Raw genomic sequence first — 25,599 nt, 5'->3', positions numbered from 1 at the left:
AAAGAAATAAAAGGGATCCAAATTGGAAAGGAAGAAGTGAAACTGTCACTATTTGCAGATGACATGATTTTATATATAGAAAACCCCAAAGAATCCACCAGAAAACTTTTAGAAGTAATAAACGAATATAGTAAAGTTGCAGGATACAAAATCAACATACAAAAATCAGTTGCATTTCTGTACACTAACAACAAAGTAACAGAAAGAGAAATTAAGAATACCATCCCATTTACAATTGCAACAAAAAGAATAAAATACCTAGGAATAAACTTAACCAAAGAGGTGAAAGATCTGTACACCGAAAACTATAAAACATTTCTGAAAGAAATTGAAGAAGACACAAAGAAATGGAAAGATATTCCGTGTTCTTGGATTGGAAGAATTAACATAGTTAAGATGTCCATACTTCCTAAAGCCATCTATAGATTCAATGCAATCCCTATCAAAGTTCCAACAACATTTTTCACAGAAATAGAACAAAGAATCCTAAAATTCATATGGAACAACAAAAGACCCCGAATAGCTAAAGGAATCCTGAGAAAAAAGAACAAAGCTGGAGGTATCACACTCCCTGATTTCAAAATATACTACATAGCTGTAGTAACCAAAACAGCATGGTACTGGCACAAAAACAGACACACAGATCAATGGAATAGAATCGAAAGCCCAGAAATAAACCCACACATCTATGTACAGCTAATCTTTGACAAAGGAGCCAAGAACATACAATGGGGAAAAGAAAGTCTCTTCAACAAATGGTGTTGGGAAAACTGGATAGCCATATGCAAAAAAAAGAAAGTAGACCCTTACCTTACACCATACACAAAAATTAACTCCAAATGGATTAAAGACTTGAATGTAAGACCTGAAACTGTGAAACTTCTAGAAGAAAACATAGGCAGTACGCTCTTCGACATCAGTCTTAGCAACATCTTCTCAAACACCACGTCTGACCGGGCAAGAGAAACAATAGAAAAAATAAACAAATGGGACTACAGCAAACTAAAAAGCTTCTGCACAGCAAAGGAAACCATCAACAAAACGAAAAGACAATTGGGAGAAGATATTTGCAAACCATACTTCTGATAAGGGCTTAATCTCCAAAATATATAAAGAACTCATGCATCTTACCAACAAAAAAACTACCAACCCAATTATAATATGGGCAAAGGACCTGAACAGACATTTCTCCAAAGAAGATACACAGATGGCTAACAGACACATGAAAAGATGTTCAAAATCATTAACTATCAGGGAAATGCAAATCAAAACTACAATGAGATATCACCTGACGCCCGTCAGAATGGCTATAATTAACAAGACAGGAAACAACATGTGTTGGAGAGGATGTGGAGAGAAGGGAACTCTCATACAGTGCTGGTGGGAGTGCAAACTGGTGCAGCCACTATGGAAAACAGTATGGAGATTCCTCAAAAAATCAAGGATAGAACTACCATATGATCCAGCCATCCCACTGCTGGGTATTTATCCAAAGAACTTGAAAACACCAATTTGTACAGGTACATGCACCCGTGTGTTCATTGCAGCGTTATTCACAATAGCCAAGACTTGGAAGCAACCTAAGTGCCCATCAAGGGACGAATGGATAAAGAAGCTGTGGTATATACACACAATGGAATACTACTCAGCCATAAGAAACGATGAAATCCAGCCATTTGTGACAACATGGATGGACATTGAGGGTATAATGCAAAGTGAAATAAGTCAGAGGGAGAAGGTCAAATACCGTATGATTTCCTTCATTAAGTAGTAGATAATAACAACAATAAACAAACACATAGGGACAGAGATTGGATTGGTGGTTACCAGAGGGGAAGGGGGGAGGGAGGAGGGTGAAAGGGATAATTCGGTACATGTGTGTGGTGATGGGTTTTAATTAGTATTTTGGTGGTGAACATGATGTAATCTATGCAGAAATAGAAGTACAATGATGTACACCTGAAATTTAAAAAAAAAAAAAAAGAACTACAACTCAACAACAACAAAAAACAAAAACCTGATTAAAAATGGGCAAAGAATTTAAATAGACATTTCAGATTTCTTTGTATGTCAAAGATGACATAGGAATGGCTAACAAGCTCATGAAAAGATGCTTAACATCATTAGTCATCAGGGAAATGCAAATCAAAACAATGAGATACCATTTCACACTCACTAGGAGGGCTAGAAACAAACAGTCAAATAATAACAAGTGTTGGCGCGCTTCAAGGCTTCGGAGAAGCTGGATCCCTTATATACTGCTGATGGGAATGTAAACTGGTGCAGCCACTTTGGAAAGCAGTTTGGCCTTTTTCTCAAAATGTTAAAAATGGAGTTATCATGTGACCCAGCAATTCTACTCTAAAGTGTAAGGGAAATGACAAAATGTTCACATAAAAACTTGTACATGAATGTTCCTAGCAGCCTTATTCACAATAACCAAAATATGGATACAACCCAAAAGTCCACTAATTGACGAACAGATAAATAAAATGTGGCATATCCATGTAATGGAATATTGTTTGGCCCTAAAAAGAAATGAAGTCCTGATACATGCTAAAACATGGATGAACCTTGAAAACGTTATGGTATGTGAAAGAACCCAGACACAAAAGACACATGCATATTGTATGAATCCATTTATGTGAGACGTCCGGAATAGGCAAATCTGTAGTCAGAAAGGAGATTAGCAGTTGCCAGGGGCTAGGCGGAGATGATACTGGGGAGTGACCGCTAATGGGTACAGGGGTTTCCTTTGGTGGTGATTACACTATTCTGGAATTTGATAGTGGGGATGGTTGCACAACTCTGTGAATATACTAAAAGTCATTGAATGCTACACTTTAAATGAGTGACTTATATGACAGGTGAATTATATTTCAATAAAGCCGTTTAAAAAGAAAAGGAAAAAGAAAGCAAGGGAATGAACGAACACCCCAGATTCACAGCATGGGGGCCGGTCCGGAAAGGGACCAGGTGTAAATGCCTGACTGCCTCGAGTCTTTGTGCTGAGCTTTTCCATGTTATTAGCCGCGGGCCCTCCGGGTTATGGACCGTCCTGGGGAGAGTGTCCTCAGCAAGGACCGCGAGTCCTCGGCTGGTGGGCACCTGACGGGCGGAGCAGGGGAAGCCGCACACTGGCAGCAGGTGGTCCACGGCGCGCCTACGAGCGCCGGGGCGGGGCGGGGCGGGGTCGGCGCGCGCCCGCGCCAGCCGCGCGCGCCCCGGGTCCGAGGGGGTGTGGCGCGGGCCCGCGCGGGTCCCAGGGTTGCCGGAGGCAGCAGGCGGGGAGGAGGAGAGGGGCGCGCGCCGCGGATGTGGCCATTGCGCGAGGGGGGTCGAGCGGCTCGCTGTGCGGGGATCCCGGCAGCTCACGGGGGCCGGGGCTGCGCGGAGCCTGCCCCCGGCCCTGGGGAGGAGCAGTCCCCACCCCGCGCGCCCTGCCACCCGGCCCTCCCTGGGCGCCCCCGCCCGGCGCGGTGGTACGGTCCGGATTTAAAAGGGCCTGGCGGCCGCAGGCCGGCCCCAGTGTGTGGGCGGCGGCGGCGACGGCGGCTCGCGGAGCCCTGGGCGCGGCGGCGGTGGCCCGGGAGCGGGGCCGGTGTGGGGCTCGGGGGCGGGTCCACGTGGCTGGAGGGCGGCCACCCTGAGCCAGGGGCGGTGGAGACACAGGTAGGTGGCCGCCATCTCCCGCCGCCCGTGCGGGGTTAGCCTGCTCAGCGGCCTGGGGCTCAGGAAGCTCGGGGGCGTTGAGGGGGTCGGGTCCTGCCTCTGCTCTTGCCCCTCGGGCGCCGTCGTGACTGGTCCTTAGTGCCCTGCACTGGTAGGGACGGCCAGTCCGAGCCCAGCCCCCCTGCCCGATGGGGACTCTTTGTGGGGGAGGAGCGACCCCTCCAAGGACTGCTGCAGCACCTCCATCCACTAGGGTCCTGGTGGCTCTGCCTAGGGGGTGCCCCTGGTGGGGGCAGGGCGAGCCGGGCAGCAGCACGGTGCGGGGGGGTGGGAGGGCTGGGCTCTCTACTGGCAGGGCTGTGGCAGAGGGGCTTGGTGTGCCTGTGATGCCCAAGGCTCCCGCTGACAGGTGGAGGTTGGGATGGGGGCTTGGGCTGCAAACCCTGACTCTCCAGATGTCCCCACCTGTCCCCATCCCTGTTCCTAGGAGGTGAGGGTGGGATGCAGTCTCCTTTCTGGCCTTCCTTTATTCTCTGGCTGTTGCATTAGGGGTGCAGGATGCAGACCTGACAAAAGAGGCTCTGAGAGATGATCAGTCTGAGTTGAAACTTTCGTTTCAAGCTGGGCCTGCTCCTTGTTTTAGCAAATGCATTTTTTCCTTTCTCTCTCCTGCGCCTCCTTGGTTTGGTTCCCTGCAGCCCCCAACCTGGGTACCTCATGTCTCCCTTGGGGCTTGTCACTGACTGGGTAGCGCTGAGCCCTGCCCCATTGGCTGCCACGACACTGCTCTGCTGTCTTTGCTGCCTGGGGCTGGCCAGAGATCTGGGTGTGGCTTGGGGTTGAAGACCCAGCCAAGCTGGGCACTGTCCCTACAGCCCCCGCATCTCCCCGAGGCCTTGCTGTGTTTGGGGACGTTGCTCCCCATCCTTAGGGCTCCTTGGGCCCCTCTGCACCTCCCCTTTCCCAGCTAACCTTTGGACCTGGAGGGAGAGCCATGCACGGCATCTGTTAGGCTGTGCCTGAGCAGAGCCTGACTTACGTCTGTCTCAGTGCGTGGCTGTGGGGGCAGGCGCGACTTGGCTTTGTGTTGCAGTGGGCAGGCCAGACAGCAGGCTCCTGGACAGCCAGCTGAGGGAGGCCCTCCGGGCAAGGAGGCAGCTGGGGCCAGGAGTGGGGATGTGGCAGCGCTGTGTCCCATCTCAGGGCTTGATCCCTGAGACCCAGACCTCTGTCCTGGGGCTCCTGGTGGCAATGCCACCCTGGGGTGGTGCCCCCCCACCCCAGGCTTGTGATTGTTCTCTCCCTGCCTTTCCTCCTTCCCCCAACTTGGGTGTGGGGCATCTCTGTGGCCTGTGGCTTGCCCACGGTGGCTCTTGTGTGCGGCTGGCTGCCCTCAAGTCTGAGATCTGGTAATCAGGGTTTCGTTCTGGGAGGGCATCCCACCCTGTCTTTCCCAGCATCTGGCTCTGCTGCCCCCTTGGGTGTGGCCCAGCTGAGGCGAGGCCTCCTGGCTCCTTTCCAGTGGGGGGTGGGGGATGATTGATGACCCCCAAGCCTGCCTGTGCTTGCTGCTCACTCATGCGCCCTGGTGGAGGCCCCTCCTCTCTCCCAGCCACGGTCACCATCACCATCTGGGGCTCTGGCGTGATGTTGGGAGAGTGGCCTCCACCCTCGGTGGCTTGTGGCTCAGCCTGCCGGGGACCCTAGGCCAAGCAGGGCAGGAGGAGGGCAGGCAGCCTGGGCCAGAGGGTCTCTGACTGACACTTGCCGTCTCTCCTTAGGCCCGTACCTGGGTGCAGCTGCCGGCCATGCCCGCTGTCTGTCTCCTCTCACTGCTCGTCCTTGCCATGGGGGTGCCCCTGGGCAGCAGCAGGCCCTTCCCTGCCTTCTCGGTGACAGACACCACACTCACCCACCTGGTGGTACACCGGGTGACTGGAGAGGTGTTCGTGGGCGCAGTGAACCGTGTCTTCAAGCTGACCCCCAACCTGACCGAGCTGCGGGCCCACGTCACGGGGCCTGTCGAGGACAATGCTCGCTGCTATCCACCCCCCAGTATGCGTGTGTGTGCCCATCGCCTGGCGCCTGTGGACAACGTGAACAAGCTGCTGCTCATAGACTATGCAGCCCGCCGCCTGGTGGCCTGTGGCAGCATCTGGCAGGGCATCTGCCAGTTCCTGCGCCTTGATGACCTCTTCAAGCTTGGCGAGCCTCACCATCGCAAGGAGCACTACCTGTCGGGGGCACAGGAACCTGACTCCATGGCCGGCGTCATTGTAGAGCAGGGCCAGGGGCCCAGCAAGCTGTTCGTGGGCACTGCCGTGGATGGCAAGTCCGAGTACTTCCCCACCCTGAGCTCCCGCAAGCTCATCGGTGACGAGGACAGTGCCGACATGTTCAGTCTGGTGAGTGAGCTCGCCTGCCTGTTCACCCTCTTGGGCCGCTTGTCGGGCCCTCCTTCCCTCACCTCTCTTCTCACCCCTCTCAAGAGCCAGCTCCCAGTTCCCTGCCTTCACCTTGTCCTGGCTCCACCTCTGGAAGAGCCCTGGTCCAAGAGGGGACGAGCTGCTGAGGAGAGGAGGACCGGCGGGGGCACAGGATGGGGCTGCTCACCCTGCCCTCTGCGGCCTTTCTGGCCTGGGATCCTGTGACCGTACGGGTGGTGGGGGGTCATGAGAGAAGCCCCGGGGGGACCGTTTTGTGGGAGCAGGGCCAGTGTGGTTTGCAGGATCCAAGGGGCCAGGGTTTGGGAGGTTGCCGACGGACTCAGGCCTTGTCCCATGCTCTCTCCTCGCCCTGCTCCCCAGGTCTACCAGGACGAGTTTGTCTCCTCGCAGATCAAGATCCCCTCAGACACGCTGTCCCTGTACCCCGCCTTTGACATCTACTACATCTATGGCTTTGTGAGTGCTTCTTTTGTGTACTTCCTGACGCTGCAGCTGGACACCCAGCAGACGTTGCTGGACACAGCAGGCGAGAAATTCTTCACGTCCAAGATTGTGCGCATGTGCGCAGGTGACTCAGAGTTCTACTCATACGTGGAGTTCCCCATCGGCTGCTCCTGGCGCGGCGTGGAGTACCGCTTGGTGCAGAGCGCCCACCTGGCCAAGCCTGGCCTGCTGCTGGCCCAGGCCCTGGGCGTGCCGGCCGACGAGGACGTCCTCTTCACCATCTTCTCTCAGGGCCAGAAGAACCGGGCCAGCCCACCACGGCAGACCATCCTCTGCCTCTTTACTCTCAGCAACATCAACGCCCACATCCGGCGCCGCATCCAGTCCTGCTATCGCGGGGAGGGCACGCTGGCCCTGCCCTGGCTGCTGAACAAGGAGCTGCCCTGCATCAACACCGTGAGCGATCCCCTGCCCCGACCCCCTCCCCCACCCCCAAGCCTGGCCCTCTGCCCCTTCCCAGGTTTGCGGCCTGGCCTGGATGGTGGTATGGCAGCTAGTGGGCTGGCTTGTGCCAGCCTTGGTGTGGCCTTGGGATTGGCACCCTACACCTGGAACACCTGTTCGTCCCTCTCAGGGATTGCCCGCCCTCTCTTGTTCTCTCCCTGCATCTGCTGTTTCTCTTTCTTCCCTGGCCTGCCTTCTCACTGTCTCTCTTGGCGGGCGCTTGCTGTTTATGGACCACCCCCTTCCTCTTCCTGCTCTTCCACCCATCCCCAGGTTGCTGCTCCTTGCTCCATCTCACGAGTATCCCAGCCTGTCCCCATCTTGCTGGCCCAGGCCTCCCTCTCCTATCCCCGCTCCTGCCTCTTCTTCCTCCTCTATCTCCCTCCTCAGCCCCTGATTTTCTGTGGGGTCCCAGGGCAAGCAGTCGGTTCCAGATCCTAGTCCTTTCCAAAATGTGGGGTCTCATGGCCACTGTCTAGCTGGTGTCTCCAAGTTCTGACTCTTATCCACATCCCTCTTGTTTCACCAGCCCATGCAGATAAATGGCAACTTCTGTGGGCTGGTGTTGAACCAGCCACTAGGTGGCCTGCACGTAATCGAGGGGCTGCCCCTGCTGGCAGACAGCACTGACGGCATGGCCAGTGTGGCCGCCTACACCTACCACCAGCACTCTGTGGTCTTCATTGGCACTCGCAACGGCAGCCTGAAGAAGGTGGGCCCAGAAGCCTTGGCATGGGGGGATCAGGGCAGACTTGGAGACGGGGGACGAGGGGTGGGGTCAAGAATGTGCAGACAAGCCCCTGGAGACTCTGGACAGGGCATGGCCTGTGGGGGAGTGGGGCTTACCAGGCTGGGCCCCAGGAGCCTGGCCAGGCTCCACGGCTGACCCCTCAGCCATCCACCTCACCAGCAACACTGCCTGTTGTGGCCTGAATTGCCAGCTTCCTCTGGCTGTGGGACAGAGACCAGACCCATCTCAGGGCCTGCTTGCCACAGAGCAGGGGTTGTGGCTGAGCCATCATTGCTGGGTCATCAGTCGGAAGAATGGGGGAACAAATGCTGTCCTCCAGGAGGTCTGGGGGTGGCCAGGGGAGAGTTTATGAACGGAGCCACTGAGCTTTCAGGGCCTGGCCTGCTTCCCTCCTAGGCCCTTTTTTTGATTTGTAAAAACTTTATTGGTGTATAGGTCTTGTACCATACACTCCTCCCATCTAAAGTGTCCATTTCAGTTGTTTTAGTAAGTTTGCAGAGTTGTACAAGCGTCACCATTCTCTCTTTCCAGAACATTGTCATCACCTGAAAAAATCCCTTCCCCTTTAGCTATAACCTCTTTCTCCCATCCCTAGGCAACACTAACCTCTGTGCCTCTATCTTCTGGGAGCCTTTTCTGGCTGGCTGAATCACCCCCAAGGGCCTGTGGCAGCCAGGCCCTGGCTTCAGCTTGGCCGCAACCTGGAAAGTCCCTGGCTTGAGAAGAGGCTGCCCTGGGTGTATGGGGTGCTGCTGTGGCATCAGGCTGGCTTGTCATCCTTTTGCTCTGGTCTCGTGGCTCAGGTGCGGGTCGATGGCTCCCAGGATGCCCATCTGTATGAGACGGTACCCGTGGTGGACGGCAGCCCCATACTCCGAGACCTGCTCTTTAGCCCCGACCACCGGCACATCTACCTCCTGAGTGAGAAGCAGGTGGGCCCGTGGCGGGCGGTGGTGGGTGGTGGGGTGGGGGCAGGCTGGGTGCTGATGCAGCTGTCCCCAGGTGAGCCAGCTCCCGGTGGAGACCTGCGAGCAATACCTGAGCTGTGCAGCCTGCCTGGGCTCGGGGGACCCGCACTGTGGCTGGTGTGTGCTGCAGCACAGGTGAGGGCGGTGGTGCGGGACGGCTGGTGACAAGGGGCTCAGTAAGGCCCTGCTCCCAGGAGGAGCCAGCCCACAGGCGCACTTCTCCAGCCATGCCCTTGTGGCCTCCCCCTCCCCCCCCTTTCCACTTTCTCCAGCTAATGAGCTGAACCTCTACCCTAAGTGGCGTCCCTTGGACCCTAGGGAATGAGGCTGAGGCACGCTGTTGCCTGGCACTGTGGCTGGGCTGGCTGTCCCCTTTGTCCTCAGGCCCCACTGCACCCCCAGACAGCACCTTCCTGGGGCAGCTGTGGGACGGGCTCTGGCCTGACTTCATGCAGATGCTGCCGTGAAGGGGCCTGTCCAGGTGCCTCGGTCCCTCATGGCTTTGCTGAGGAGCTGAGCAAGTGTGTTCAGGTGCGGGTCTGGCCCAACAACGTGTCAGTGACATCGCCTGGGGTGCAGGTGAGTGGTGTGGTGGGAGGGGAGTGTGTGGGCCTGTGCATGTTGGGGGGGGGCGCACCCTACTCTGAGTCCTCTGCCTCCCCCAGCTGACTGTGGCCATGCGCAACGTGCCAGACCTCAGTGCAGGTGTGAGCTGTGCCTTTGAGGAGGTGACGGAGAGTGAGGCCGTCCTCTTGCCCTCCGGGGAGTTGCGCTGCCCCTCACCCTCCCTCCAGGAGCTCCGGGCTCTCACCAGGGGGCACGGTCAGTGGGCTGGGGCTGCCTGGGATGGGGAGCACACTCTGGTCCCAGCTCACTCACGGTGCCTTGGGCTTGCTGCAGGGGCCACCCGCACCGTGCGGCTGCAGCTGCTTTCCAAGGAGACCGGCGTGAGCTTCGCAGGGGCCGACTTTGTTTTCTACAACTGCAGCGTTCTCCAGTCGTGAGTACTGGCCTTCCTGACCGCTGTCCCCACGTCTCTTCGTCCCTTGCTGTGTTGTGTGGGCCCCAGTGCCTTCTTCCTTCAGTCCCCTGTGTGTCCCATAGGAGGGATGATGAGGGGCAGGCCTGGCCTTCCTGGTTATTTGGGAAGCCTCTCCTCCCCAGGTGCATGTCCTGCGTCGGCAGCCCTTACCCGTGCCACTGGTGTAAGTACCGCCACGTGTGTACCAGCCACCCCCACGAGTGCTCCTTCCAGGAGGGCAAGGTCCACAGCCCTGAGGTGAGGCGGGTGCTGTGATCGAGGGGGCTGGGCTCCATGTGGGCTGGCCTCTGGTTTTTCTGCCTTTGATCTCGTTGGTTTCTTGGAGTCTCCTCAACACGGGGCTGGCCCAGCTTGGCCCGGACGGCAGCAGTCCATGTGCAGCTGACGGGCATTCTCCCTGTAGGGCTGCCCTGAGATCCTGCCCAGCGGGGACCTCCTGATCCCGGTTGGCGTCATGCAGCCTCTTACCCTGAGGGCCAAGAACTTGCCGCAGCCCCAGTCGGGCCAGAAGAACTATGAATGCGTGGTCCGGGTGCAGGGGCGGCAGCAGCGGGTGCCTGCCGTGCGCTTCAACAGCAGCAGCGTGCAGTGCCAGAATGCCTCGGTGAGGCCCTGCCCCCCCCACCCCCCAGGGCGGTGGTGGGGATTGGTGTCCAGGTCGTGCAGGGCCAAGTGGCCGTGGCAGGGGGCCTTCTGAGTCTCCTGCTGTTGGTTCCTGAGCCAGGAGGTCTGCACACCTTCTTTGGGGTCACACAGGTCCCTCCGTCTCCCCCCAGTATTCCTATGAAGGCGATGAGTATGGTGACACTGAGCTGGACTTCTCTGTGGTCTGGGATGGAGATTTCCCCATCGACAAGCCTGCCACCTTCCGAGGTGAGGGGCGGGATGGGGCTGAAGAGCTCGCCTCCTGGGGCAGAGTCAGCATGAGCTGGGCCGGGTCCAGCAGGGGACCCTCCGGCAGGGCCCTCAGTGCCGCTGGCTCCCTGTAGCTGCCCCCTAGAAGTGCCCTCTGTACCCGCAGCTCTCCTGTACAAGTGCTGGGCCCAGCGGCCTAGCTGTGGCCTCTGCCTCAAGGCTGACCCCCGCTTCAACTGTGGCTGGTGCATCTCGGAGCACAGGTGCCAGCTGCGGGCCCACTGCCCAGCACCCAGGACCAACTGGATGCACCTGAGCCAGAAGGGCACCCGCTGCAGCCACCCCCGCATTGCTCAGGTCAGCCTCCTCGCCACCTTCCACCCACTGGGCACCCACGAGTCTGGGCTCATCTTCTCACCTCCTGTCCTGCTCTGCAGATCCACCCACTCATGGGGCCCAAGGAGGGAGGCACCCGGGTCACCATCATGGGTGAGAACCTGGGCCTCACCTACCGAGAGGTGGGCCTACGGGTGGCCGGTGTGCGCTGCAACTCCATCCCCGCTGAGTACGTCAGCACTGAGAGGTGAGTGTGACTGTGCGGGTGCCCAGCCCCGTCCACTGCAGCTGGCCCTGACCTTCTCTGTCCCCTAGGATCGTGTGTGAGATGGAGGAGTCGCTGGTGCCCAGCCCACTGCCAGGGCCCGTGGAGCTCTGTGTAGGCGACTGTTCAACTGATTTCCGCACGCAGTCTGAGGAACTCTACAGCTTCGTGGTGCGTGGGCCGCCCACCCCTTCCCTCACCCGCCCCTTCTGAGGGGCATCTGGCCAAGCCCTGGCACTGGGCTGCCTTCTCCCTCCCCTGAGGGCTACTTCTCTCATAGACCCCAACGTTCGACCGTGTGAGTCCTAGTCGGGGCCCAGCTTCAGGAGGCACACGGCTCACCATTTCCGGTAGCTCTCTGGACGCTGGCAGTAGGGTCACGGTGACTGTGAGAGATGGCGAGTGCCAGTTTGTGAGGTGGGCAGGGCACTGGGCAGGGCACTGGGCCACAAGGGCAGGGCAGGTGATGGCCCTGGGACACCTGCTCCAAGTGCCCACTTGTTGACCCAGGAGAGATGCCGAAGCGATCGTGTGTATCTCCCCCGTCTCCACCCTGGGCCCCAGCCAGGCCCCCATCACCCTGGCCATTGACCGTGCCAACATCTCCAGTCCTGGAGTCCTCTACACCTACACCCAGGACCCCACTGTCACTCGCCTTGAGCCTACCTGGAGCATCATCAAGTAAGACCCTTGAGAAAATGTGGAGCCTGGCCGGCATCGAGGGAGTTGGGGACTGGGTCCTCGAGATCCTGTCCTGGGGCCTCCCTTGGTGACTGGGGCCTTGGGCATCAAGTTACACCTCCTCTGAGCCAGAGCCCCTTGCCCCTGCCCCCAGCGGAAGCACTGCCATCACTGTGAGTGGGACCCACCTGCTGACAGTCCAGGAGCCCCGGGTCCGGGCCAAGTACCGAGGCATTGAAACCACCAATGTGAGTGCCAGCTGCCCTCGCCCCGCCCCTGACCCTACCTCCTGTGGCCTCATGTGCCGGGCTACTTGCCCTTGTCCCCACAGACGTGCCAGGTGATCAACGACACTGCCATGCTGTGTAAGGCCCCTGGCATATTCCTGGGGCGGCCCCAGCCACAGGCCCAGGGCGAACACCCTGATGAGTTCGGCTTCCTGCTGGATCATGTGCAGACGGCCCGCTCCCTCAACCGATCCTCTTTTACCTACTACCCTGACCCCAGCTTCGAGCCATTTGGGCCCTCTGGCGTCCTGGACGTCAAACCTGGCTCCCACGTAGTGTTGAAGGTGCCGGTGAGGTGCAGGGGTTGGGAGGGGCAGGGAGGTGGGGAGACCTGGCTGACCGTGCCCTCTACTTGCAGGGCAAGAATCTGATCCCCGCAGCAGCTGGCAGCTCCCGCCTCAACTACACAGTGTTGATTGGGGGCCAGCCGTGCGCACTCACTGTCTCGGACACGCAACTCCTGTGCGACTCACCCAGCCAGACGGGCCGGCAGCCTGTCATGGTGGGTGGGGGTGGGGAGGCCACCAGGGGAGTGTGGGGTGGGCATGGGGGTCAGCTCACAGTAGGCCTGTCCCCGCAGGTGCTGGTGGGTGGCCTGGAGTTCTGGCTGGGCACCCTGCACATCACGGCTGAGCGGGCGCTGACCCTGCCAGCCGTGGTGGGGCTGGCGGTGGGCGGCGGGCTCTTGCTGCTGGCCATCACTGCTGTGCTGGTCGCCTATAAGCGCAAGACTCAGGATGCAGACCGCACGCTCAAGCGGCTCCAGCTACAGATGGACAACTTGGAGTCCCGTGTGGCCCTGGAATGCAAGGAAGGTGCCTGGGGTGGAGGTGCACTGTAGGGTGGGTGAGCCGGGGGGCCTGCCTTTGCCTGTTTCTCGCTCACTCTCCCTCCCTGCCCCTCCCCAGCCTTTGCCGAGCTGCAGACAGACATCAACGAGCTGACAAACCATATGGATGGGGTGCAGATCCCTTTCCTGGACTACCGGACCTATGCTGTGCGTGTGCTCTTCCCAGGCATCGAGGCCCACCCGGTGCTCAAGGAGCTGGATGTGAGTCTCCTCTATTGCCTGCCCACTCTCCGTCATCCCCAGGGCCACCCCTGCACCCTCTAAGATGCCCTGTCCCCCACAGACCCCGCCCAATGTCGAGAAGGCCCTGCGCCTCTTCGGGCAGCTGCTGCACAGCCGGGCCTTCGTGCTGACCTTCATCCACACGCTAGAGGCCCAGAGCAGCTTCTCCATGCGGGACCGTGGCACCGTGGCCTCGCTCACCATGGTGGCCTTGCAGAGCCGCCTTGATTATGCTACAGGGTTGCTCAAGCAACTGCTGGCGGATCTCATAGAGAAAAACTTGGAGAGCAAGAACCACCCAAAGCTGCTACTGCGCAGGTACTGTACCGCTCCAGCCCGGCTCTCTGCCAGCTCCACCCCCAAACAGGCCCCACCCCATCAGGCCGGGTTCTGCCTGGGCCCCACCTCCTGCCAGGCCCAAGCCGAGCACCCCTTTCACCCTAGGACCGAGTCAGTGGCTGAGAAGATGCTTACCAACTGGTTCACATTCCTGCTACATAAGTTTCTGAAGGTGCGCTTGGCGGGCGGGCGCAGGGGTGGTGATGTGGGGAAGTAGCTGGCTGTCAGGCAGGCAGCAAGCTGTGTGCCGGCCCGGCTGCAGGAGTGCGCCGGGGAGCCGCTTTTTCTGCTGTACTGTGCCATCAAGCAGCAGATGGAGAAGGGCCCCATCGACGCCATCACGGGCGAGGCGCGCTACTCCCTGAGCGAGGACAAGCTCATCCGGCAGCAGATCGACTACAAGACACTGGTGAGTGAGGGAGCAGGTGGACAGGGCTCTGGGCATGAGGGGAAGCCTTACCCAGGACCCACCCTGTGTACCCCTCACATTCAGACCCTGCACTGTGTGTGCCCGGAGAGTGAGGGCAGCGCTCAGGTCCCGGTGAAGGTTCTCAACTGTGACAGCATCACGCAGGCCAAAGACAAGCTGCTGGACGTGGTGTACAAGGGCCTCCCGTACTCCCAGCGCCCCAAAGCTGAGGACATGGACCTAGGTGAGGCCCCACCCTCTCCTCGTGGCCCCGACTCTGTGGCCACATTACCTTGGCTGGTGCTCACACTCCTCACCTGGGCTCTGTCCTCTGAGGGGAGAGTGCCCAGGGTCTTGGGGGACAGATCAGGATCTCAAGGGTTGTCTGTGGCCTGCAGAATGGCGCCAGGGCCGCATGGCCCGCATCATCCTCCAGGATGAGGATGTCACCACCAAGATCGAGTGTGACTGGAAGAGGGTCAACTCACTGGCCCATTACCAGGTGAGGGCCTGGGGGCCTAGTCACCCCTAGGGCCACCGGGGAGCTGCAGCACTGCCCTGAGGATTCCGGAGCAGGGACCATGGCTCCTCCCTTCTCTGGCACCTGCGCTTACATGCTCTCCGCAGGGAGCCTCGGGTGCTGACCTACATGGGCACTGCGGGGTCTGAGCGGGTGGTGGCTCAGGCCCCTTGGCTTCTTGGCCTGCTGCACTGTCCCCTGTCTGTCTTTGGGGTCTCCAGGTGACAGATGGTTCCTTGGTGGCACTGGTGCCCAAGCAAGTATCCTCTTATAACATGGCCAACTCCTTTACCTTCACCCGCTCCCTCAGCCGCTACGGTAGGTATTCTCAGTGTGGTGGCCTCTGCTGGCCCTGTGCCCTTCGAGGCTGTTTCAGCTGTCATGGGGGACCCCCTGGGGCAGCCTCCCCGGGCCCTGCCCTTGGGAGGTCTCCAGTTCCTTAGGGCTTAGAAGTGGGGTGGGCCGGTGAGAGCAGACAGGCCCTGATCAGCCTGCTGGGCTCCCGGGACAGAGTGGGGCAAGAGCCCTGAGGATACTGGTGTGGCCCCACTGGCCTAAGGGGCACCCTTGTCCTCTGTCCCAGAGAGCTTGCTCCGCACGGCCAGCAGCCCTGATAGCCTCCGCTCTCGGGCGCCCATGATCACACCAGACCAGGAGACGGGCACCAAGCTGTGGCACCTGGTGAAGAACCACGACCATGCCGACCACCGCGAGGGGGACCGTGGCAGCAAGATGGTCTCAGAGATCTACTTGACACGGCTGCTGGCCACTAAGGTGTGGGCCTGCCCTGCACCACCCTGGCCTCAGCCCAGATGCCTTCTAGCCTGGCTTTGGCCCGGAGGTTGGCCTGGGCTGCCTGGGGAGGAGGCGACTGGGTTGTTTGAGTCCAGTGGGCCTTTCTTAAGGCCTTTGCTATGGGAATTCCCAGCCCGAAGTTGAGACCAGGCCTGTCTTAGGGGTGTTGGCTTTGCAGGGAAGCCCTGCTCATTGCTGAGCCTCTGTGTCTCCCCCGTCTGTCCTGTTGTGGGGACGTCCTGACCTGGCTCCCTCACAGCCTGGACCCTTGCTGCACCTCCGCAGGGGACACTGCAGAAGTTTGTGGACGACCTCTTTGAGACCGTGTTCAGCACGGCACACAGGGGCTCAGCCCTGCCCCTGGCCATCAAGTACATGTTCGACTTCCTGGATGAGCAGGCCGACCAGCGCCAGATCAGCGACCCCGACGTGCGCCACACGTGGAAGAGCAACTGGTATTGCGTTGTGCTGGGCCACTGCTGGCCTCTCTAGGGACGGGTGGGCAGAAGAGGCTGGTGGCTCTGCCAAGAATCAGGGACCATGGGGCCAGGGTGACTGACGGGCCGGAGTGGTCGTCCAGGCAGAAGAGGACTGTGGGCTGGGGTCAGTGCTGCCACCAAGCTAAGAGGGCGAGGAGTGCAATTTCTGAGGTGGGCTCACTGGGCATTTGAGCGGCTGAGATGTTTGTAGTCAGGCCAGCACCCAGAGATGGCCCTTTGCTCTCTGGGGCCTTGCACAGGGCAGAGATGCTGGGGGCCTGCCCCAGGTGGTCGCTGTTGGGGGTTGAGATGCACTCGGGACAGAAAAGCTAATTACTCTGATTTCTCACTGCTTGAAGGCCAGCAGAAACTTAAAGAAAGGGCCATTAACGCTAAATGTGTCCCTCTTGCCACTCTGGGAAGGAAGGGAGCTGGCCAGATGGGAACCGTGGAGGGGAGCAGTGATGGGAGAGTACTCACTGGGTGGCCAGGGAGCTGTGGGTGTGTGTTCCTCCATCCAGCTTGCCCCTGCGCTTCTGGGTGAACGTGATCAAGAACCCACAGTTTGTGTTCGACATCCACAAGAGCAGCATCACGGACGCCTGCCTGTCTGTGGTGGCCCAGACCTTCATGGACTCCTGCTCCACATCCGAGCATCGCCTGGGCAAGGATTCGCCCTCCAACAAGCTGCTCTACGCCAAGGACATCCCCAACTATAAGAGCTGGGTGGAGAGGTGGGCCCTGCGCTGCAGCCCCGGGTGCTGGGGGGAGGGGAGACGGGGTCAGGCTGCTCAGACACACTGCTGCCTGGTGAGGGGGACAGGAGCCACCCTCTTGCCCTGGCTTGTCTTAGGTGGGCCAGCTTTAGGAAAAGGCCCGGGGCCAGCCTGGCAGCCAGGGCAGGGGCTTTGGCTTTTATGGCACCTACCTGTATGACCTACTCAGGGTCCCAACAGGTACTACCGGGACATTGCAAAGATGGCATCCATCAGCGACCAGGACATGGATGCCTACTTGGTGGAGCAGTCCCGACTCCATGCCAGTGACTTCAATGTCCTAAGCGCACTCAGCGAGCTCTACTTCTATGTCACCAAGTACCGCCAGGAGGTGCGTACTGCCCCCACAAGCCCCCATTTGCTTGGCCCTGAAGGTGCAGCCGTTGGCAAAGGCAGGGGCCTCAGTGGGTCAGGGAGTGCCACAAGGAGGTAGAGGGGACAGATTGCGTATAATACTCCCTCTGACCAGGCCCTTGGACTAGCACAGGTGACACTCTCCATGGATGCTGGATTTGAGGGGGGTGGGGTGGGACCAAGGAGGTGGGGCCAGAAGGTGGGCGGGGTCAGCCCTGTGTAGGGCCTGGGGGTTTGCGAGGGGAGACCTCAGGAGGCGGGGGACGTAGAGGTGTGGACTTCAGGATGTATCCTTGCCTAGAGACAAGAACTTGTGAGCCAGGACATGGCCCTGAAAGCCCGGAGCCTGGCTGAGCTCACCAAGGGCCGCCAAGTGGGTATAGAGGGAGAAGCGGCCCCAGCACTGGGCCCTGGGGCCCTGGGACGCTCAGAGGTGGCTGAGAAGACAGGGAGCCAGCAGTGGAGACTGAGGAGGGGTGGGAGGGACCCAAAGAGTGCCGGGCAGGTCCTGGAACACGAGTGAGACCCCCCCCGGGGGTGGGGGTCAGGGAGGAGGGGGTGGTCGGCTCTGTCGGGTGCTGCCGACAGTCAAGGGAGATGAGGCCCCAAACGCTCACTGGGGCTTGGCGACAGGATCATGGAGACCTGGACAAGAGAGGTTGTAGGGGAGGGTGTCAGGACTGAATGGGTAAGGGGAAATCAGGGACAGCGAGTCCAGACCACTCTTGGGAGGGGCTGCGCTCTGGCTGTGGAGAGGACGACAAGAAAGTTCTGCAGTTGGAGGAGGATTTGGGGTCGAGGAGAAGCTGCAGGGTGTATTCAGAGGTGAGAGACTGCAGCCCATCCCACGTGCCCAGGGCCCCCTGGGAGGAGGGATGTGCTGAGGTGTGAGGGAGGGAAGAGCTCCGGGCTGGGGAGGGGGTGTTTGCCCAGGAGGAGCTGGCCCCTCCCTGCGAGCCCAGCTCCGAGGGGCCCTCCTCCCCCAGGTTCTCACCGCTCTGGACCGAGATGCCTCTTGTCGGAAGCATAAGTTGCGCCAGAAGCTGGAACAGATCATCAGCCTCCTGTCCAGCAACAGCTAAGGGTGGTGAACCGGTGAGGAGGGGGCTTCTCAGTCCTGAGCCGTCCTCCCGTCGAGGGGGGCGGCACATACCTGGGTCTAGGGGCTGAGCCCGGATCGGGCGGGACGGGGGAGGCCACGGGGCCAATGTGCCCCTGGCCCATCTGCGCCCCCTTCATTAGTGCCTTGCTTTGGGCCCCGCCGGGGCGGGGGTGGGGGGCGGAGGGGGACAGGGTGACAGGACCAAGCCCCCGACCCCAGCAGCAGCAATACCCCCAGCCTCCTGCCCTTGCACCCAGGTGTTGTGACAGCCCCTGCCTTCCTTGCTATTTATATCCCCAACGACCTATTTATTTAATTTACCTCCACCTCACCCTCTCCATCTGTAAATACTTGTCCCCCCTGGGATGTTGCCAGCCTCACTCACGTTCTCTCCTTGAGTCGTCCTGGCTCCCTTGTGACATTGTCAGCTTTGGCCTAGCCTCTGGCACCTCACCCTTGCCGTGGCTGGCCCCACCCATTCCGAGAAGGGGCCTTGGCACCGGCAGCACTTGGGGTGGGCTGATGCACCTGAAGCTGCCCTCAGACTGTGGCTGTGCCCAGGGGTTCCCCTACAGCTGGGCCACAGCGTCCCCCTCCAAACTTCTCGGGAGTTGGACTGTCTGTTCTCACAGGGCCCTGTTCTCTCTGAGCTCCTGGAGAGCTTGAACCAGGCTGGTGCCGGGGCCTGACCTGGGCCTGGGGTCTCCAGGACTCTCCTTCTCCTGGCCCTACTGCCAAACTTCCTCAGTGTTGTCTGCATTTGCCCCCGACCCCCTCATCCTCAGCTGCCCTGTCCTGCGCCCGCCCCACGGGGCCGAGGCAGCAGTGCCTTACTCCGTCCTCTGCCTCCTCTGAGGAATCTGGCCCCGTCTTGCAGTCCTGGAAACCCCATTCTCCCCTCTTTTGTTGCATGAGTTTTTCTTTGTTCATGTAATTTTTTTTCCTAATTAAATGTTGGGAAAATGGAGTCAGTGTGTGCCTTTGTCCTTGGGGAAGATGGGTGGTCAGAGAACATGGGAGCAGGCAGGGAAACTGCTGGACTTCAGACCAGCTGGGCTGCCTTTGTGGGAGGAAGGGTAACTCGTTGCAGGCTTCCTGAGGATTTGAGGAGGTCCAGGTCCATGTCCAATCCATCAGCAGGTCCTGGTGGCTCTACCTTCAAGATACATTCAGAATCGGCTCCCCTCTCCCCACGTCCACTGCTCCCAGCCTGGTCTAAGCCACCCTTGACTCTTGCCTGGGTGCCAGTCTCCCTGCTTCTGCCTTGTCCTCTCCACCCCCTGGCCTAGTCTCAATGTTGGAGGCACTGGATCCTGGTAAGATACAAGGTATATCTTGTCCCACTCTGTTTAAAACTCTCCAGTGGCTTCATTGCACCCAAACTCCTTCATGTCTGACAATTCTTTACTGTTCCAGTTGTAGCTCCATCATGATGCACCCACTTACCTCTTATGCCCCACACCTGTTAAAGTAATGCAGGCTGAGGAGAAAGTGGAATGCAATTTTAAATGGAGTGGCCAGGAATGATATCTGAGTGAGCCAGGCGGAACCCTGGGGAAAGGGAGTTGTAGAGAGGGAAGAGCCCAGGGCAAAGGCCCCGAGGTAGACATGGGCCTGGTGCGTTTCACAAAAGGGGAGGAGGCCAATGTGGCTGGATCAGAGTGAGCAAGGTGGAGAGGGGAGGGGAGGAGGCCAGAGAGGGAGCAGTCCAGATCACACTGGATTCTGCAGGCCACCGTAAGGACCTTGGCTTTGTCTCTGAGTGAGAGGGGAGCCCAGGGAGGGTTTGGAACAGAGCAGTTCGTGACCTGACTTAGGTGTTAAAGCCACCAGCAGCTTCAGCAGTCCACCTGTGGGGCCAAGGCAGTGGACTGTGGTGGTGGTTACACACCTGTATGTGTTTGCCAAAATCCTGGACCTGTACACCTAAAAAGAGGGAAGTTGCCTGTGGAAATTAGACCTCACTAAAGTTGGCTTCCAACACAGACAAGGAAACGAAAAGAAGAGGCGCAAGAGTAAAGGGAAAGCTATGTGATCCAGGCTCAAGATTCCAGCCCAGAGAAAGGCAAGGCCCAGGATGACAGCTGTGCAGGCAGGTGACCTAGAGAGACCCAGACAGGAAGAGGAGGGAGGACACCAAGGAAGATGGTTTTAAACATTACCATTGTGCGATAAGAGAAGCTAAGCCAATAGAAAACTAAACAAGGCAATTTTTAACCTCAGGGAAAATAGAAACCCCAAGAAATGAATGGCATAGAACCATTTTGGGAGAAGGAAGAGGGGAAGCAGAGTGGATATTGGTGTAAAAGAGCTAAATTCTCATCTGTCCATCTATAATTGTCTTAAAAATGATTTTAAAAAAAGAGAAAGAGACCCTTGCTGTAGCCACTATAGCTATGGCATGCTGTCAGGTGAGATTCTTCATCATCATCAGGACCACTGCCACCAACCCCATCAACAACATCTCTCTCCCTCCAACCCACAACATCAGAGCTCTCCAAGTTCTGCAGTGGCAGACTACGCCCAGGCATACAGAGTAAGAGGGACCACACCTACCCTCCCACTTGAAACACCCCAGAAAACCAGACAGCAGATCTGAACTACAGGTTTGGAGACACTAGCTATCAGGCGGGGAAGGACAGTGATCTCTGGGAGCTGAGGACAAACAGGTCAGCCCTGCAGTTGCCCCAGCTGACTGACTGGAGAGAGAGTTTCCTGATGGGGCCCAACAGAGACCCTGAGTTTAGGAGATAGAACTGAAATTCTGAGCACCTAGAGTTGGCGGGGACAGAGGACTGGAGAGAGCAGCAGAGGGACAGAACCTTGCATACCCGCAGGGAGTACCCTGCATGCTCCGCAGGGAGCATTCCACAGACCACTGACGAGCACAAGTGTAGGAGGACACTACGCAAGGGAGGCCAGGGAAAGGAGACCTCCCTGCCCCGAAAGGATGAAAGGTAACTATGCCCAGCACTCAAGCAGGACAGGGACTAGCAGCTGTCCCCGCTTCCGTCCCCTCCAGCCACAATGGCAAACCTCATAATTCAGGAGGCATCGGGCAGGGTGCTCAGAAGGGTCTCGCCTCAGGAGTGTGGAAAAAAATGACTGACACTGAAAGCTGCTCTGGTCCCACGTAGCAAATCTTCAAAGCAAGACTCAAAAGGATCCGACTGTTTCCGAGTCAATTAACAGCATCCCAGAGCAAAGCTCATAAAGATGTTGAGGAATACAAAGGTACGCAGCACCCAAGGGAAAATCATAATGCCTGGCATCCAATCGAAAATTACCAGGCATGCAGAGCAGCAGGAAAACCCAACCTATAATGAGGAGAGAAATCAAGCAATAAAAGAAAGACATCCAGATTGGAAAGAAAGAAGAAAAACTGCCTTTATTTGCAGACACGATCACCTATATAGACAATCTGATGGATTCTATAAAGGAGCTACCAGAATAAGTGAGTTTAGCAAGGCTGCAGGATATAACATATTGTACAGGGAACTAACTTCTTCCAACAAAAGGCTTAAACAGTTGTCACAGCAGTTCTTCACTTTTTCTTCACTTACTGACAAGGCCAGTAAGCCACAAAGCTCCTATTCCAGAATTTTTGTTTTTTTGTTGTTCTCATGCAAACTAAGTTTTTAAAAAAATTTGCTGAGGCGACCCAATGGTGACAAGGATGTGGGAAACCAGCATTCTGGTGGGAGGGTACATTCGCTAGAGAGCAATTTTTCACGGTAGATTGAGAGCTTTAAAAAATAGATAGTAAATATTTAACGCAGTAATCCTATCTCTTATAATCTATCTTAAGGAAACAATCATTCATGCAAAGATTTTTAATTTTATTTTTTCCCCCAAAGCCCCAGTAGATAGTTGTATGTCATAGCTGCACATCCTTCTAGTTGCTGTATGTGGGACGCAGCCTCAGCATGGCCGGAGAAGCGGTGCATCGGTGCGTGCCCGGGATCGAACCCTGGCCGCCAGCAGCAGAGCGCACCCACTTAACTGCTAACCCACGGGGCCGGCCCAATGCAAAGATTTATATACAAGAATTCCATTGAATCATTACCTATAATAGGGCAAAAATTGAAAATAATTTAGGGGCCGGCCCCGTGGCTTAGTGGTTAAGTCCGCGCGCTCCACTACTGGCGGCCCGGGGTTCAGATCTTGGGCGCACACTGACACACTGCTTGTCCGGCCATGCTGAGGCCGTGTCCCACATACAGCACCTAGAAGGATGTGCAACTATGACATACAGCTATCTACTGGGGCTTTGGGGAGAAAAAGGGGAAAAAAGGAGGAGGATTGGCAATAGATGTTAGCTTAGCGCCTGTCTTCCTCAGCAAAAAGAGGAGGGTTGGCGTGGATGTTAGCTCAGGGCTGATCTTCCTCACACACACAAAAATAATAATTTAAATGTTCAATAATTACAATTTATCTTTTATGCATTTATTCAATAATGCTTTTGAAGAATTTTTAGAAAGAGTGAAAGTTCATATTAGATGAAAAATATCAGGAAAAATCCTAAACTTGCAAAATATCATGCATTATATATTATTATTTACTATAGAAATACAAGTATAAAAGTAAGAAAATATTCCAAAATGTTGACAGTAGTTAATACTGAATGACAAGACCCACCTTCTTCCATTTCCTAAATTGTCTTCAATTGCCTTGTCCTACTGGACTATCTGAATCCCAGAACCGCCCCCGCACCATGAGGACAAAGACAAGAATATTAGGAGGTGCAGTAGCTGAAAAGGAACTCAGACACGGAATAGCTGCTCAGTTTTATTTTCTGCTGTAATGAACACTGAATCACCAAACGAAACAAGTGGACCCTGAGTGCCCAAAGGCCAGTAAAAGCAAAACATTAGGGCCCCATAATAAAGTGGCAGCGACTGCAGCAATCTTCCGCCTAGGAAAGATGCACTGCCTAGGAAGGGACAGGAGGTTAGACCTTAGCCCCCTTTCCCAGCCCAGGCTTAGCGGGAAACAGGGGGCCCAAAGCACTGCATGGTCCGCATCACCAGGGAAAGCTGGTCAAGAAAGTTGATGATGGAAATTCGGAGGAGGCGAGAATCTTCAGCTTTCCAGCGGCTAAAAGTGAGGGAAAAAGAAAATCAATTTGGACGCGGTAACTCCTCCCCTTCCTTGCTCTGCCTCTCAGGCATCCATTACACCGAATCCTTTGCTATGTGCATTAGAGCGCCCCCTCAGACGGAGACGGGTCTAGCGGACCACGTCCCCTCTCTAGACCTAACCCGTGTCTCCGTGTCTCCAATAGAGCGCCCCAGGTGGCCTGGACACCCGCTGCTAATCCTACCCAGCCCCGAGAATTTACACCGCCAGGACGCTGCCAATCACTGTGAGCTCCTTCCGAACCGTCCCTCGGTGGGGTTCCGCATCTGGGGTCAGGGACCCATGGGCGATCTCCGCCTCCAAGGGGGACGGGAAAGGCACCCTGAGGACGCTGGAGATTCGGTTAAGGCACCATCCATAAAGACTCTGTGCCTCGGGCCCCCTCTCAGACCACCCTGACTAGTCTCACTCCTTTCAGGACTGCTTCCACCCCCTCCAGACCACCCGTGGCCCTAGTCCTCCCCAGCCACCCCATTCCCCTTTACTCTCATTTCTTTCCCCCCCAGACCAATCCCAGCCCCAGCCGTCCCCGGTTCCCCCCCGCTCCCCTTTCCGCCCCCATGCTGCCACCTACCTATCTGTCCCTCTGCACGTCATTCCCCGCCCGCAGGCAGCCCCCAGACCATTCCCCGCTGTCCCCTCCGGTAGGATACAATATGTGTAGTCGGCTTTCTGGCCTTCTGGCTATGGATGTGGCGTCTCCACCTGGCCCTGGTGCGTGCTGTGCTCGCGTGACACGCGGAGCTCCCCTGGCTGCAGCGGTCGCCGCGCCTGCACCGCCGTGGAGGCCGTGGCCACCCTCGCGGTCCTGGCCCTCGGCGCCGCCCGCCGCACCGCCTGCGCCTGCGTCTGCCGCCTGCATGGCCGCCGCGCTCCGCCTTCGACTCCGCCCTCTCCGCGGGAGCCTAAGGAACTGTGGCTCCTTCCCAAAGCTCCGTCCCCTCACGCTGACTCCGCCCCGCACGCCTGCGCAAACAGGCCCTAGTGAGGCCGCCGGGCGCGTGGTGGATTTCCGCCAAAGCGATCGTCCTGGAGGCTCTCGGAGACTCCGTTGGCTGCTGAGAAACTGAGGCTCCCTGCAGAAGCCCCACTCCTTCGCGCATGACTTGACCCCAGGGCGCCTGCACAAACAGGCCCCTAGTGAGGCCTCGGTTCCTGCCCAGCAGGCCCTGCCGCCCGCGGGCCCCGGGAGACCCCATGGCTACCTAGCCAATGAGCAGTCCCTCACCAAGCTCCGCACCTTAGTGCCCAGTGCCACGGGGGATCCCCACAGCGCCTGCGCAAACAGACCCCTTCTGATTCCTTGGAAGGACGACAGGTTCCCGCCCAGGCAGGCCTGCCACACCCCGAGACATCCCGTTGGCTACCTAGCCAATGAATGCTCCTTCATGAAGCTCTGCCCCTTAGAACGACATGTGACCCCAGCGCGCCTGCGCAACCGGTCCTGCCTCACCACCTCGCTCCCCACCCCCCACCCCCCACCCCCCGCCCCGCAAGACCTCGTGTGAGGGCGCCAGATGTGTGGCCGGTTTCCCGCCTTATCTCTTTCCCGGACCCAATACCCCCAAGAGATGTGGCTTGATGTCCTGGCAGTGATTTGTGGAGGGAGGTGGAATTGGATAGTCCCCGAGGGATACTGCTCTGCACCCCGCCCCATTGGCCATGTAGGTGGAGAAACCAAAGGGGAATTTAAAGGGGGCAACGACCCCATCAGATTTGAGTTTTAGAAAGATCACTAAGTGGGCCATGTGGAGGTCAAGCCTGCCAGCAGGGAGGCCCCCATGGAGGCAAGAAGACAAATGATAGGGACCTGAAATAAAGTAGTGGCAGTGAGAACCATCAGAATGCAAGACTAAAATCACTAAAATCCCAATTAGGGAAATTACTGTCTATATGCATAGAAATCCTAGAACAATACAGCAAAACGTAAACACTTGTTATCTGGATGTGATGGGATTGTGAGTGTTGTTAAATTTTTTGTGTTTTCCCAAACTTTAAAAAAATTTTTTTTATTTGTTTATTTATTTTTCCCCCAAAGCCCCAGTAGATAGTTGTGTGTCATAGCTGCACATCCTTCTAGTTGCTGTATGTGGGACGCGGCCTCAGCATGGCCGGAGAAGCAGTGCGTCAGTGCGTGCCCGGGATCCAAACCTGGGCCGCCAGCAGCAGAGCACACGCACTCAAACGCTAAGCCACGGGGCCGGCCTTCCCTAAAATTTTTGACAGTAATCTTTTATGACATTTTTAATAAAAAATATGTTTTTAAAGTGACATGAAATTTTTGGTGGTGATTGTCGTTGCTTTTCTATTTTCCTCCTTTGTAATCAAAAGGAAGGACATGAATCTGAACTATATCATCAAA

At 57.2% G+C, this 25,599-nt stretch overlaps 2 protein-coding genes across 5 annotated transcripts; one reads left to right on the top strand and one right to left on the bottom strand.

The window, feature by feature from the left end:
* Positions 1-3,442: 3,442 nt before the first annotated feature.
* On the top strand, positions 3,443-19,097 carry PLXNA3 (plexin A3). 4 transcript variants are annotated; one of them, XM_087427627.1, is made up of 34 exons: positions 3,445-3,672; positions 5,454-6,077; positions 6,480-7,019; positions 7,597-7,779; positions 8,622-8,750; positions 8,821-8,921; positions 9,242-9,365; positions 9,452-9,608; positions 9,687-9,786; positions 9,951-10,065; positions 10,232-10,432; positions 10,605-10,701; positions 10,850-11,040; positions 11,121-11,266; positions 11,335-11,455; positions 11,565-11,701; positions 11,795-11,965; positions 12,120-12,213; positions 12,297-12,536; positions 12,611-12,754; positions 12,833-13,067; positions 13,161-13,303; positions 13,386-13,642; positions 13,769-13,835; positions 13,926-14,072; positions 14,157-14,316; positions 14,471-14,574; positions 14,814-14,910; positions 15,176-15,366; positions 15,673-15,842; positions 16,388-16,600; positions 16,823-16,973; positions 17,983-18,091; positions 18,731-19,096. In XM_087427627.1, the coding sequence occupies exons 2-33, from the start codon at positions 5,481-5,483 to the stop codon at positions 18,076-18,078; spliced, it is 5,619 nt and encodes a 1,872-aa protein (XP_087283753.1). In that variant the 5' UTR covers positions 3,445-3,672; positions 5,454-5,480; the 3' UTR covers positions 18,079-18,091; positions 18,731-19,096. The 4 variants fall into 4 exon arrangements, 3 of the variants coding, with proteins under 3 accessions (XP_087283753.1, XP_004443401.1, XP_014653020.1); XM_004443344.3 differs by having other exon boundaries at positions 17,983-19,097; XM_014797534.2 differs by lacking the exons at positions 17,983-18,091; positions 18,731-19,096 and having other exon boundaries at positions 16,823-17,162.
* A 3,776-nt stretch (positions 19,098-22,873) lies between these two features.
* On the bottom strand, positions 22,874-24,435 carry LAGE3 (L antigen family member 3). Its single transcript, XM_004443357.3, has 3 exons — positions 23,891-24,435; positions 23,440-23,568; positions 22,874-23,195 (listed from the first exon to the last, which is right to left on the bottom strand). Exons 1-3 carry the CDS (start codon positions 24,097-24,099, stop codon positions 23,081-23,083), a joined length of 453 nt encoding a protein of 150 aa, XP_004443414.1. The 5' UTR covers positions 24,100-24,435; the 3' UTR covers positions 22,874-23,080.
* Between the last annotated feature and the right edge of the window lie 1,164 nt (positions 24,436-25,599).

This window comes from Ceratotherium simum, chromosome X (genome assembly GCF_057802395.1).
Source record: "Ceratotherium simum simum isolate JZ-2026a chromosome X, ASM5780239v1, whole genome shotgun sequence".
Lineage (NCBI taxonomy): Eukaryota > Metazoa > Chordata > Mammalia > Perissodactyla > Rhinocerotidae > Ceratotherium > Ceratotherium simum.
This window is presented reverse-complemented; position numbering and strand designations above follow the sequence as displayed.

Coding starts and splice junctions, on each gene's coding strand:
- LAGE3 (XM_004443357.3), bottom strand. CDS start 24,099: ATGCAGGCGGCAGACGCAGGCGCAGGCGGTGCGGCGGGCGGCGCCGAG. Junction 23,569..23,890: donor GAAAGCCGACTACACATATT/GTATCCTACCGG, acceptor CCGAATCTCCAG/CGTCCTCAGGGTGCCTTTCC. Junction 23,196..23,439: donor ATTGGCAGCGTCCTGGCGGT/GTAAATTCTCGG, acceptor CCTCACTTTTAG/CCGCTGGAAAGCTGAAGATT.
- PLXNA3 (XM_014797534.2), top strand. CDS start 5,481: ATGCCCGCTGTCTGTCTCCTCTCACTGCTCGTCCTTGCCATGGGGGTG. Junction 9,787..9,950: donor AACTGCAGCGTTCTCCAGTC/GTGAGTACTGGC, acceptor TCTCCTCCCCAG/GTGCATGTCCTGCGTCGGCA. Junction 13,304..13,385: donor CGGTGCTCAAGGAGCTGGAT/GTGAGTCTCCTC, acceptor TGTCCCCCACAG/ACCCCGCCCAATGTCGAGAA.